General features: G+C 42.7%; 1 protein-coding gene across 3 annotated transcripts in view; it reads left to right on the top strand.

Moving 5' to 3' along the window:
- CLEC16A (C-type lectin domain containing 16A) overlaps window positions 1-15,155 on the top strand; it is a 654,120-nt gene that overhangs the window by 367,150 nt on the left and 271,815 nt on the right. For all 3 annotated transcript variants that reach the window (XM_078663155.1, XM_078663154.1, XM_078663156.1), the window contains exon 18: window positions 7,883-8,003. In XM_078663155.1, the coding sequence (XP_078519281.1) occupies window positions 7,883-8,003 (121 nt within the window). The remainder of the gene's footprint in view (window positions 1-7,882; window positions 8,004-15,155) is intronic.

Raw genomic sequence — 15,155 nt, 5'->3', positions numbered from 1 at the left:
CATCTTTGAGCCCTGCAGGTTTGTGAGGGACCTCTACTGGATTGATGACTTCCGCTCCAGCGCCAGTTGGGCCCCAACGATTCACAGAGGGATCTGGATCGGCGCCAGTTGTGCCATCTCGACCTTCTGCGGCGTCGGTCCCGAAACAGATGCTACTGGCACTGGGGACCTCCACCGGTGGCGCCAGCCCCAACTCAGACAAGGAGCAGGAGGGGCTTTGTCCAACGCCGGCTCTGGCGCCGACTGGAGCCATGCTTTCTAGGTTAGAGCCTGGACCCTATTCCTATGGGCTAGCACCCAGGGATGAATTGGAGAGGTCACTGAACCCTGAATAATACCAGCATAATGACTCCTTGGACTAGTGTGAGGATCTGGGTCAAGCCAGCAGACTGGACACTTCTGCAGAACTGGCATTCTTTCTCCCCCTACTGTGGCTACAGAGGAGGGGCGTAATTCGCAGTGGTGGTGTGGAGAGCGGCAATGGTCCTGGACTCTAGATTGCCCTGTATGGCATTCAAGACTAATGTCTTGACAGAATGCTTCCGAACTTCTGCTCCCATTTACTGAAGCACTTACTGATGTCCTATTTGGGACCTGGTCCAAGCCTAGCACAGGGGCTCCTATGAACAGGACATTTGCCCATCGCCACTGCACCGCTCCAGGGGACCCAAATTTCCTCATGTAATATCCTACCCCAGAGAGCTTGGTGGTCCAAGACTCCACTTCACCTGTAAATCCTGGCTCATTCCGAACCGCCCCACCGGATCGGGAGTTCCTGATGCTGGGCAATTTAGGCAAGAAAATGTTTTCTTCCACCAGTATGGTATTAGTCGGTGAACACTGCATGCCTTTTAGGCTGCTATTTATACGCTTTGTGGGATATGGTTGCCCAGGTGCTGCCTACAGTACCAGAGGAGGCCCGGGCCATGTTCTCCCAAGCTGTTGCCAATGGAAGGAATGTGACTACGTTCACCATTCCAGATGCTAAACACCACCGACTCGCTAGGCAGAGCAGTTTTATCAACAGTGGCCCTGCAACGCTACGCCTGGTTGAGTATTACTGGCGTTTCTGGGAATGCCCAGTCATCACTCATGGACCGGTCCTTTGATGGCCTCTGTCTCTTCGGCACTGGAACGCTTTAAAGAAAGCAGGGCTACGAACAGGTCTTTAGGCCTTTCTATGGCCCTTATCACCCTCAATCCACCTTTCACAGCCTTAGAAGGAGCATGCAATCGAGTCTTTACCCTCCCAACTGCCATGGTGTGCAAACTTACCAGCCTCTGCGTGGCTGTGGACACGGCTTCTACCGGCCCGTGGCCAGATAGGCAGCGGTCTGGGCAGTCCGCCACACGAAGCTGAGCCTCCAAACCTTCCAAGTATGCTTGTTTACCTTCATAGACACCAAGTGGGCAGCAGAATTCAACATCACCTGCCCTACTAGCAGTTCATAACATCAGACAGGTGGGTTTTGCAGATTGTCTGGAGGGGCTACTCCCTCCCCATCGAGACTCCCCCTCTCTCTAAGCTACCTACTTATGACAGGCTGACAGCGAAACCCCTGTCTCTTGTGAGCCAGGACGTGGTGATTCTTTTGGCTAAAGGAGCCATAGAGAGAGTGCCAACATCAGAAGTAGGTCGTGGCTGCTATTCCTGCTACTTTCTGGTGCCCAAGAAGGACAGAGGACTTTCTTATCATCGACCTGCACTCATTCAATTTCTTCCTCAAGAAGGATAAGTTCAAGATGTTCACTCTTGCTCAGGTCCTGTCTTCCCTGGATTCGGAGACTGAATGGTAACGTTAAAATTTGCATTCCCCTCCTGCCTGCCTACAGGTGTTACCTGCCGTTCACGACGGGCCATGAGCTTTTTCTGTTCACTGTGCTACCTTTTGGCCTCACCAAGCCCCTCTGTGTTCACCAAGTTGATGGCGGTGGTTGCAGCTTATCTGTGGAGATCAAGGGTGTCAGTCTTTCCCCTATCTCAACGACTGGTTGTTGAAGGCAGGTTCCCCGCCCCAGACTGTCGGATCCCTCCTACAGACTAATGCAGGCCTCCTGCATTCGCTGGGGTTCACTATCAAGGTGCCAAAGTCAGATCAGTGCTGACCAGACTCCCTCTAAGACGCTCCCTTTTATCTGTCCTGTTCTGGACACGGTGTAGTTTCGGTCCTATTGTAAATAGAGCTCTGAAAGGCTTGCAGATCATATAGTAAAAACTAACCTCAGATGTTCCCCAAACAAAGCAACTAAAAAAACCTGTCTAAATTCATTCAACAACCACAACAATTCAGATCACACTTGTATCTCAAAAGTAAAAACCTTCAGAACCCCTAACATAATTTCAGCAATGTATGACCATATAGATGGTCTTCACAAATATATTGTTGTTTTTATGTATATGTATAATACTTGTTTGGCTGCTTTGCTCTTCTCTTTTTCCCAAAGCTTCCACAACCCTCACTTTCTCTGTACTCTTTCATGCTTTTCCCCCTGTCTCTTTTATCCTTCCACTGTAAATCCAGGATAGTATTAGAATACAAGACATAGAAATACCACACCTTCCTTAGCCAGCTGGCTTCTGCCTTAAGCTCTGGGCAGAATGGTATAGGGTTAGCCTGAGCAGATTTGAGGGAGTGCATTTGACTACTATCCTTCAATTACTGCTGTGGAGAATTAATGCTCTAGCTAGGATATTGTGGTGGGGCCTAAATTATTGCACTATATAATAATGTCATCTTCAGAGCTTCCTGTAAAGTCTGTGGCAAGGCTATCTTTATGAATACTGTATTAATGAAATTTGTTTTACATTTCTCTGGTTGCTTGAGATGGCTTCGAAGCAAAGATTGATCCTTTCTTATTTGTGAGATCTCATTTTTTTTAACGCGAGAGCCTTATTTATATGGTAGTGCTTCAAACCCAAGAATTTTATTGGATGATATTTTTCCCATTGGTCTGGTGATGCAATTGCTTTTATGTAGAGAAGCTGTTTCAAACCATGAAATCAAGTAGCTGGGATTATTTTTCACAACAATTTTTTGGTTTTCTCATTTTTTTGATTTTATGATGAGTTGTAGAGGCATTGGACCTGCCGCCCAAATTATCTCCAAGTCAGGATAGTTGTTGAATGCTTTGACTCTTTAACAAGATTGCACCAAACATCAAGCTAGGAGCTATTAAATACCATGCATGTATGTATTGATGTATGGTGAGGAATTGCACATCTCCTCAGTCCACAGAGAACCTATGCCAGCATCTTACAGTTGTTTTATTAGAGCTTTGTGTGCACATCAGTATATGCATTTATCCAATATTACCGTCCACCTACATTTACTGAAATGTAGTATCGATTGAAGTGGGGCCCACAAATTGCTAAAGCAAAGCTTAGGCTAGCCCAGACCTCTGGAGGGATTGCCAAATTACTGAGAAATCCCACCTCCAAACCTGCTGGGCCCATAGTAGACATTTACAAGGCCAAAGCAGGGGTGCGGCAATGTATGGGGCTGAACTCTGGGGGCATTGCTGCTGTGGATCTGTGAGCAAGGTGGAAAATAATTTTATGAGACAGATCTTGGGTCTCCCCGCTAGTACCCCCCTTGTTCCCCTGCGGTTGGATCTAGGAATTAGACCGATTGAGGAGGAGATGATCCTCAGACCGCTAACTTTTTGGCATAGAATGTGGGTGTCTACAAAATTGGTAGGCTACAGAACAGAACTAAATGAGACATTGAGCCTTCCGGGAGTAGCAAAAATCCAGTGTTTTGCACATATAAAGGATGAATGCAATCAGATGGGAAAACCAACATTATGGAGCAACTCTGAGGAAGCATGTGCTGCAGCCCCACGCTCTGTAGTGGTAAAAGCTTACCGCTCGAGTAAGCTTGCTGCTGTACAGGAATGTTCCTCTGTAGGTCAACTGACGGCCCAATTTTTAGTGTTAAAAGATGATTACACAATGGAATCCTTTTTAGATGACACCCAGCCATCTCTGGTGAAAAAACTGTATGTCCAGTTTAGAATGGGCATTTTGCCGCTCCGTGTTTTTACCTGCAAATGGACACACTCTTCTCCCAGAGAATGCCCAGCGTGTAATTGGGAGGAAGAAACGGAGCTTTATGTCCTTTTCTTTTGCCCGGGTGATACACTAATAAGGAAGCGCTGGCTTTTGCAATTGTGCAGGAATTTAGGGTTTTTTCACTGTGCGCAGGCATTTAGAGTTTTGAAGTCTGACATCCGTAAGCCCATTGTTTTTGCTGTGTCAAGATTCCTGACTTCAATGTGGCGTAGGGGTGTATGACTTTTGTAAAATCGGTACCTTAGTCGCAGAAGCACATCAACGTAATTCTGTAGAGTTTTAACCTATATTTTATTTTAACTGTTTCAACTTTAAAATGTATTTAGTTTTACTTTTTATATGTGTGTATGCAGTTTGCATTTTAAAGGTATGATTCTGATTGCTGCTTAAATGAATTCCTCTGTATGACCCATATTGAAACTATTCTCGCAGTTTTGTTTTTCATACTCCTTGTCCTTTGCACAGTATTAATCTCGCACATGCACTTTATTGCGCCACCGGATTTGAAACCATGCCAGTGCCTAACTACAGATCTGGATGTCATTTTATTAGATTACCTTTTTTGTCTATTTTTTTGTATTTTATCTATTGTTTGTATTGCATACTTTTTTGGTCTTAATGACAAAAATAAAGTTTTCTGAAAGGACAGTATCAATTAGCAGCTGAAGACCACTACTGTTTTTGACTCCTCTTGGTGCTGACCGTGGAAGTACAGAACCTGAATATTTAGATCAGTCATTACAGAGTATCTTACGGAACCATTCACAAACCCTGTTAGTTCTTTAAGAGAGTCCAAGTCCTCTCTAAGCTATGAATCCTAAGCAATATCAAGCACAAAGTTCAATATGTGATCAGTAGGTAGGAACTTTATAGCATATGCAAATATTTAATCGGTGCCCCCGAAAAAAAGGAAATTTATCACATGCTCAAATGTTAAATCGATGCTCCGAGAAAAGAAAATTGTGACTGCGCAGTGTATTTAAGTTGGGAATAAAGTGACATAAGGTGAAGGACTACGACTCAGAATAGGTAACTGTCTTTTGACAATATATGTAGCATCTCATACATACATTTCAAATCTGTTTTATTTGTAAGTATATAAAATTGTGCACAAGTATTGGAGGACTATTTAAGATTGGATGGGATGGTACCTTATTTTCAAAGGATTCACAGTTTAATAGGTTAATAGTACATCAAGATTTGCTTCATTTAATTTTACTTCCCAGCAGTGTTATTTTAGGTCATGTACGTTTCCTAGAATTCGTTTTTAGAGCACTCTGAGATTGCTTAAACCTAAACCAGACATTCATTTGAATTTGTTGTGAAGGTAACCCAGGCAACCACTCTAATTGAAAGCATATGCTGTCACTGATGGCATAAGTGTTTGGCTCTATTGTAGGACTTTTTTAATGCATAATCAGTAAACCTTTGAAGCAACCATAGGCCCCACACCGAGCCTGCTCTGTTAATGCCTAGCATGTCTAGTACAAATAATTATGCAACAATAAGGAATTCTACTTGTTTCATTAACAATATGTATTTAAAAAAAACACTCAAAAACTACCTCTTGTCTGACCTATATAATTTCAATCTGGCAGCCGCTCTACTATTTCTCAAGTGCACAGAGCATAAACATTTAAAAATAACAAAACCTTAATTTCCATGCAAGTATCATTTTTCTTTTTTTTATATGACTTTATTTATCATCTTCTTTTATATAGAAAACATATTTGTAATATATTTCTGTTTTTACAGTTAGTATAAAAAAATATTTTCTTGTTTTTTAAACATATGAGACAAACTGTCAGTTATTGTCATCTATGTGTACATTTTTCTTTCAACATTGAAATATTAAAAAAAAAATTAGAACACCCCATAGGTAAGACACCCCCGTATTCAAAACATAAATGGGATCAAAATGACATTTTCATAACAACTCTATCAACAGGCATACTTATCAATCATACTCACTCACATACTATACAGTGCAATTGAAACAGACAAAAAAATGAACATCATTAAAGTGGAAAATCACAGGAGAGAAAGCACACATCTGACAATTGAGGAGTATTAGTTAGTATGGAATTTAGTTGTAGAAGGAAGCATTAATCCATCCTTTTGTTCAAATCACAGCTTTTGCTTCTTTAGGTCATTAGGTCTTTAGGACTGTCGGGTTGCCAACGGTCTTGGTATACGTCCTCTCCTCTCCCATGGAGAGGAGAGGACGTATACCAAGACCGTTGGCAACCCGACAGAGCTCAAGCCAAGTTTATAACTAATCGTATGAGTATAGATGGCAAAATAAAATCGCACAAGAAAACGATTGTCCATATATTTGAAGATAGAGCATTGGTGCCGGTTTTCTGTAAAATGATTGCATCAGATGATTACACAATCTCTCATTCCATCGCGCCTAGACTACTGCAACATCCTCTTCCTAGGTTGCAAGAAATCAAACCTAAAGAGTTCAATAAGCGGCAACCAGATTGCTGTTTTCCCTCTCTAAGTTTTGCTCTACTTCGGAGTTTCTGTGCAATCTCCATTGGCTGCCGATGGAGAGGCAAATTCAATTTAAAGCACTTAGTACGCCGAATAGGATTATGAATGCACTAGGTGCTCCTATCCTGTCCGATCTAATGCACCTTCTCTTCCAATCAAAGCATTCAGCTCGGCCAAGCTAAATTTGGCTGTGACTCCGCTATTCCATAGGAAAAGAGTCAGTGGCCGCTTGTTTTAAGTTTTAGTTCCTCTAGAACAGTCTACCTCTCGAGCTAAGAAATATCCAGAACTAAATTGATTTCAGGAAAAGCTTAAAACCTGATTTTTCATCTGTTATGAGGTCATATTTCCCCTTCTTCTGCTCTTGGTGAAGTATACTTGTTTGGTGGATAGCGCTGGGAAGCCCCGTTGCTGGGGCAGCTACGCTCTCTACAAATGTATTTATTTTTAAATCACTGATGGAGGTCATTGACAGTGTTATCGTTGTATGTTTGGCAATGTATATGATGCCTGTCATTGTTTTTTGTCCGATATATGTGCAGTTTTTCCTAGTTTATTGTATTTTGCATTTGCCAGTGCCAGCACTTCTATAAACAAATCATCAGTTCTTGAACCTCTTTCCAAGAGTGTAATAGCTCTCCAGTATCCAGATTAATTTATGCCCGTGGGCTCGCACACCATTGCAGGTGGTTCAAGTTGCCCGTCACCCCTTCATCGTCAAGGTGGGAGGAAAACAGTGTTTTTTTGTACAAAAAGATCACAAATCTCTCTGGATATTCAATTTTTTTTGCGACTATGGTCTTATACAGTGACTTAGCCAAACATCCACACTACGTTTTGTTAGCAAGACCTTGGATCTCATCCTTGTCTACATTAGAAGTCAACAAGATTAAGAAGGTCCATTCTCTATTTCAGACCAAGTGTCCAGTGTCCTGGTTAGCAGGGAGCATTGGTACTCATCGCTGATAGAGCTTGGTTGTCCATGCAGTTACACAGGCTGGGCAAAATCCCGACATCCCCAAAGCATGAGCAAACACTTGATGCTTTGTATTTTTTTCTTTCATATCAACACCTTTGTTGCCCTTGTTATGCTCATGATAAATATGTTTTTCTGTTCTGATTTAAACCGATGCTTAATAGAAATAAGTGTAGCAGCTTCTACTCAGTCACCTTGTCATAAGATTTGAGGACCCAACACATGGACTCACGATAGAGGCAGCTGTTGTGCTAATGCTAGTCTCGAGACTGAATTTTCAAATAAATACTTTCCCTTGAACGTAACACGAGAGTGTTTTTTTTGTTTTTCTTTAGGCTATTCGAGTATTTTTCATGTTGCGCTTGCTGTCAATGCAGTTGCGGGATGAGCCAGAGACTCAGCTACCACTTACAAGGGAGGAGGACCTCATAAAAACGGATGACGTCTTAGATTTGAGTAAGTACTTTTTATGCACGCTTAGCTGTTGCTGTTATCGTTTTCAAAATGTAGCTATACAACCCGTTATTCATGTGACAAATCTGAATTTTTCTTTTTTACACAACTAGAAACTTTGCAAGGCAACCCCAAAGTAAGCTGTCAATTTGCCAAGAAACACAACTTGCATCCAAGCTTCTTATTTTTAGGTTGAGCATTCAAGACCTCTTGTTTATACGTTTTACATATACTTATATGTGTATGTACTTTGTGGGCTCTGGAGATCACCCCTAGGACTTGTCTGCTTCCACTTTGGGACTTTTTTCTGTTCAACTGCCTCTATTTAACTGTCTTGATAGAAAGCGACCAGCAGAGGTCAGTAAAATACCAAAATCACTTTAGCAATCTCTAGATCCCAGGACATAGAAATTGCCTTCCACAAGCACCCGTAGACAATAATATTTGTTTCAAATCTTGTCTTTTCAGTGATATGACCACTGTAGGCCCTGATTTTATATTAAAAACAGAGCTTTGGACTATTCCATTTCCTGCTGAAAGGCAATATATCTCTTCATGTGTTCCCATAACTGGTGTGTCACGCGGTTTGGTGCTTACTTTCCCTCCATGTTAAAGAAAAGTAGATGTTTCAGCACCCAGGCTAATGTGCTGCAAAGCTAAATACATATAAGGTCCAAAAGATGAGACCGATTGCATTGCAAATGCTGGTTAACTCTTTTGAAACTGCCTGTCTCTGCTTGTTGCCTGAGACTGGAAAACTAACTTCTAATGAATATTAATCCTACCAGATGGCTCATCTACAAATATCCACAGACACTAAAGTGTATCCGGCAAGTTTATTAGTTTTGTTTACTGCTGAGTGGCGGGTGCCATTAGATCGACTCATGAGCACAGAAACAATGGCACCATGAACGGAAACAAACCGGTAGTTAATGTAACTGTACCCCAAATGTGTTATTTGTTTCTTTTTTTGTAATGCCACATACACTCAGCTCTATAGGTGACTGAGATGCCCCTTTTTTCATTTTATTTTTGAACGTGGACATTGAAAAGACATAGAGTTCAGTCACTGAAATTTACCCAGAAAACAAGTATTTGTTTTAGGCCTCCGCCTGCTCTGTGTTTGCGTAGTTCCCAATTACGACTCCTTTGAATGTAAGAACTGTCCCCACATGCATCCCAAAGTGATTCGTGAGAGAGACTGGCGATTGGCTTTGTCTTCACTCAGTCCAGGCACATGTTCTGTGATTAATTCACGGTTGAGCGTAACAAAGAGCAAACATTCTTCTTTGGCAAAGGGGCAGTAGTTATTCATCAAAAGAACTGGTCCTCAAGCACCATTCCTTTCTGCCCTGGCAAACTGTCCATTTAGTAAACATCAAGCATGGAATGTTACCGATATTGAAGCTTATGGCACCCCTTTTATAAACTGTCCACTGAACAGAAGTGATGTGATGCTGAAATTATGTGTTTTTATTTTTTAGAATGAATGTACTCGGGGGTTAACTTTTAGTCAGTTGCTCCAGTGGGCTTTTGCTCTGTCTCGGTTCGGGTTTCTGCCCATGGCACTGGGTTTCAGGGGCTGTCATTAATTAAGAATTCCCTGATTGAGCCATTTTTTGAGTGCATGGGAACAGCCTTTCTCAGCATCTTCCTTACTTTGCAAAGGGGGTTAGGAAATACATGTCACTATACAAAAATGTGTGCCTTTTCATTTGCCCTTGCCACAGAAAATCTGGCCATTCAGTCCTGCTCGGTAAAAGCGAGACCAAACACTTTGTTCTCTCTACTGCCCTTCCAGACAATTGCATTCCAGGAATGCAAAAAATCTGATAATCCCAGCCGCTGTCCGTGCAGGTAACAGCGGTGAGGCGGTGAATCCGGGTGGGGGGGCGTGGGGGGGTTCTAACGGGCGATGCAGAGGGAAAATTATTTATTTATATAATTTTGCCTCTGCATCGTCCCTCGAAATCCCCCCCACCTGGCCCCAGGGCCCCACCACTGTTACCTGCACAGACCGCTGTTGGATAATCCCTAGCTACAGACCAGCCTCCTGGAGAGGGCGAGGCTTTGTATGCAATGCCGCAAAACTTCGGAACTCCCTTCCAGTTCATATCAAATCTATTCCTGAACACTGGCCTTTCAGGAAAGCATTAAAAACGTGGCTTTTCAACAAGTAGCATCTTCAATAACGAATCATCTTTCTTTAAGTCTGAATAAGCGTCAAGACACCTTCGAGTAAACGTGCTTTATAAATATTCCATTACATAAGAATACTTTTACCTGTTCCTGGCATATTTTGCACACCAATCTCTGTGGTGCTCATTTGTTTTACAGTAGGAGCTCTTGCACCCACCGACTTTGGAAAGTGCCCAAAGAGAGGCATTGACCTGTAGCCCACACTTGACGTAAGGGTCTTGTGTACGTTTCTGTAGAAACATTTTAAATACTCATCCTGCACAGATTCTTAATATTTGTAATCTCCGCGTCTGGATGGATCCTCGGAATTATGAGAATGGTTACTCCAACACCTCCCATAAGAGGCCTTTCTGATTCGTGGCAGTGAAGCATTACAATTCAGTGTCCCCATCTTCAGGAAGGGTTTGAAATTGGGTTGTTGGTTGCCTGGGGTATGAGCCCTAGTCAAGCAGCAACCACAGTCTTAGCCAGGGTAACAATCTGGTATACCCTAAATTAACCTGTTCTTACCATCTGATAGCTTGGCACACAGCAGTCAGACTTGACTTAAGAGGCAATGTGCAAAGTATTTGTGCAACGCTTCAAACAGTAAAACAGTGAAAACACCATACAAAAAGATTCCACACCAGGCTAGAAAAACAGAGCTTAATTTAATAAACAAATGCATCCAAAAGGACAAAACCCAATCAGTAGAACTGGAGGTAATAAATCTCAAAGTTTTAAAGTAAAATAGCGCCAAGAAGCAAAAAGCACTATGGGGGAAACCTGGTCGCGCGGGCCAGGGGAAAAGTGACGGGTTCGGGGACCACAGTGGAGCGCAGGCTGGCTTCAGGAGCCCAGTTAGGCCAGCTGAACAAAGTACCTTAAATCCTTGTTGCAGAGCACTGTGTGGATCTGTGTCGAACGTGCTTCACAAAGCAGAGGCTATGTGCCCGTTCCGAGATGCAACAAGGCTGCAGTGCAAGGTTCTGATGCGTCGATCTCTAAAATCCTGTCGACTGGACTTGCATTGTGAAGTCCGGTGTTGAGGATGTAAGGTGATGTGTCGGATCCGATGAGCTGTATATTTATTATATGGCATTTCCGCATCTTCCTCGAGGCTGTCGTTGAGGGATGCCAGGATCTTGCGCTGCGAAAGAAGTTGCACAGTGGCGGTTCCGAAGGTGATGCATTGGTCCCAGATGCAGGAGGCTGCCGCAATGTAAGTCTTTTGAGAGTGGTCCAATCCACGCAAAAACAGTGATGCGTTGGTTCTGCTTGGGGATGCGCTGCTCAGCTGAGGAGATGCATCAGCTCTGCTTGGGGATGCATCACTTAGTGGAGAAGATGCGCCAGTTCCGCTGACCAGCACCCTAGACCCACTTCCCAGGGTCCAGGACTGGGGTGGCACCACTTGGCAGGGTAGACTCTCAAATGGCAGGGTCCAGGTGCAGGGGTTGGAAGTCTGTTATGTCCCTGAAACTTCAAATCAAGAGGCCAGCCAGCTAGCCCTTGGAATCGCTCTGGGTTCTTGTGTCAAGTGATACAGGTCCAGCTCTTCCCACCCAGGCAGGAGGGCAGCAGAGCCAGCAAAGTGGGAGTCCAGCAAAGCAGCCGTCCAGCAGAGTGGCAGTCCTTCACCAGTGCAGCAGTCCTTCTTCCTTGCAGAGTATCCACAAGTCAAGAAGTGTACTGAAGTGATGGTGACTTATACCTATTGGTGCCAATTCACAAAAGCATGTGGCATTTTCGAATAATCATAAAAAGTTAAAGATTCTGACCTAAATTATAAGGTATCATATTATCATTGTCTTTACATTTTAGGATCACCATTAACTGACCTAATTTCAGTTACACTGCTAGAGTGTTCTGTGATGTATTGTGATAAATGTCCTGAACTCTTATTGCTCTCAGGGGCTCCTTTTTATGTTGCATCATTCCAATATCTGGTGCTGGCTTTGGATGACACCTAAGTTTGCTATTAAAGTACCCCTCAGGTTTCATAAAGTTCATGTTTTGTTCATATCCACAGTCCTTGTTCTGCGACTTCATTACAGAGACATAAGGATTTTTGTTGTTGTTTGTATGCGAGTTAAACAAACCTGAAATCAAACTGGAGATGTAGCCCAAGTTGTTTATGTCAGTAGCTTTGTGACCCAAGTGAGCATCTGCCTGATCGCATTCAGATCCCGTCTTGAGCCTTGTTTGTGTTTTGAACAAGGGGTACTAGCAGTTGATTTTTTGTAGTGTTCACGATCCCTCTCAAAATGGCAGTGCCCTTTAAGACACAACAGCTATCATCGAGGGATGGTCCGAGTTTAGCGCGCTACACATTTGAATGTATCCACGCTTTTCCAGTTAGGCGCTGTGAGCTACTCGTTTGCCGCTGAGATCTTATATTCATGAGTTCAAACCCTGACAAGGCCAACTCCACCTTCTATGTTTTGAGGGTAAATTGAGTACCATTTGGTAAAATAGATCTTATTTTTAAAATGTTGGTTAAAAAACAAGTTATTCTTCATTTGACTGTCATCAGGAAAGTGAAGAGGTAACCACCCATATACATGCCGGGTTAATAATTTATGTTAAAAAAACAATTGCATGCAGGTGAGTTGATCGAGAATCGTTGGCACCATAAAGTGTTAAGCTGAAATAAAATTGCTGCCGCTAAGAAATGCAATAAACGTTCTCAAGTTGTCCTATTTAGACTGTGTCTATTACAAATAAGAGATGTTGGGTTATTCCAGATGAGTATTCCTCTGCCACCCGTCTAATTTTAAGACTAGATTGCCCTCTATTAACTTTTCCATTTACACATAGTTATTGAACAAAACAGATTATTCTGAGTGAGATGGCCCCAATTTGCAGATGAAAGGGTAGCCGTACAATCCACCGCAGTAGCCTAATAATCACTTTACCTTTCAAAGGGGAAATAAGACAATGCCGCAGTAATGTGTACTTGGGCACAATTTTATTTATGTGGATTTTCGGGAAACTGCTTTCAGATCAAAAGCAGCCGACTTCTCATAGCTATTAACCACAACGCAGTAAAGTATTTACAGGAAAACAGAGACAGTGGGTCTAATTATACCAGCTTACCGCCCGCTAGTGCCCTGTCCCATTAACTTAAAACATGGGAAACGAATATTTTCAGTAATCACTCGAATCTCGCTGCTGCGCTTCAGAGAGTTAGCTGATACTGCCTTTATCGACATGAAAATCACATCAGCAGGCAGTTGCTGTGAATACACTTTGCCAGAGGGATCTCAGTACAGATCTGGCCGCCTGCCAGCTGTCAACCTCTGTCTTTCTTTCGTTTTTATATGCGCTCCGTCAGGTCTAGGGATAATATTGATACTTTACGGCCTTTTTAGGTTTTGCTACAGAAATCTTTAGCGTTTGCGTCCTCATGTTACTGATACTTTTAAAAATAAGTGCATGCGAGTATAGTGCAGAGAGAGGAATTCACATTTGTCCGCTCTTGCCATTGGGTTTCATGATTTTCTCATGGTTTACCACTACATGGAGGCAGTGGCCATTACATTTAATGGAAGTTTTTTTGTCCCAGATTTCTCCATAACTTACACCACAGACCTCACTTAGCGGGTGACTCATTTTTAAAACATTCTTCTTATGAGGGTACAGCTTAACCCTGCTAATGCAGAATGTTCAACTAATGGCCCTACCCCGAAGTTTCAGAGGATTGCAGCCAAAGTGGTTGCTTAATTATGGTAATGTTTTATTAGAATAGCTGGGACCAACTCACACAAAGTCTCTGAACCTTTACCAAACGCTACCCCCCCCCAAGAACAATACACACCTATAAACTTTGCCGTTTACAAGTTTTTAAAAAAGCAAAACCTACTGGTTTATCAAAGTTTGTATTTAAATGTCTTCATGTTCGTTTGTATCATTCTCATGAAGTTGTAATAACAGGTTTTTTTGTAACTCTTATAACGGGCGTGGTTTTCTGTATGCCAAAAGAAAGGCAAGCCATGCTCTGTCTTCGAAGAAAGACTGAAGTTTGTGATTTACGGGGTTGCTACCCACGATCTATTTCTGTGTGATATTATTTGGTCACTGTGACTTAACAATCGTAGTGGCATGGCTCCATGCCTGGGGCTGCCTCAACTGCATGAAATGCAATCTCATGAGTTACCAGCTCAAGAGACTGTGTTAAGCCTTACTCTATTTTGCCAATGATTCTCATTCCGTGTGAGCAGGGGCCCTAATTGTAGGACACCGTGCCTGCATTGGAATGTACCTGGGGCTCTTGAAAACGTTGCCCTGTTGTTTATAGAACATTCAGAATTCTAAATCCAAGTTGATTTCAGTCTTGGATGCAAAATTGGATTACCTCCTTTGGTTTCTAGTGGAGCAATGCATCAAGTTTAAAATCTACAAACCCACACCAGGAATATCTCTCTCCCAGAGTTTGACCATATGTGCCCTCTTGGCTGCTACACTCTCAAAAGTGTTGTTGTCTTCAGGTCCAGACCTATGAGAAAATAAAAACAGGATGTGTGGCATTTGAGGTCGATGAAGCGGATAAGTTAGTGATTAATCATAGGGCTTGGACTTTAATTATTATTATTATATTTTTTTAACTTTTCATAAGGGTTTGCAGGCCTTACTGAAGAGCTTGTGAACCTGTGCTGAGTTACCTATTTTTAACCTTTTACAAGGTTTGCCAGCCTTTGGGAATACTTACTGGTTCGTGCACCCCACGAGATGTCCAGTATGAGTCTTAGACTCTTTGCTGTGGGTTTGACTACCATTGAGCTGGGTTCATAGACCTCAGGGTCCTGTATGAGGCTGCAAATCTGTCACCAGGGTCCAACAACCCCTGTTGCAAAATCTGCATCTTAAAAAAAAGAATGTCTTAGAGCGGTACCCTTTTGCCCCCTGGACACTTAATGCATCCACATGAGCCAGGAGGTCGAGGATGCGTATGGCTCTTTTATGATTTTTTCCAGG

This window comes from Lissotriton helveticus, chromosome 10, assembly GCF_964261635.1.
Source record: "Lissotriton helveticus chromosome 10, aLisHel1.1, whole genome shotgun sequence".
Taxonomy (NCBI): Eukaryota; Metazoa; Chordata; class Amphibia; order Caudata; family Salamandridae; genus Lissotriton; species Lissotriton helveticus.
This window is presented reverse-complemented; position numbering and strand designations above follow the sequence as displayed.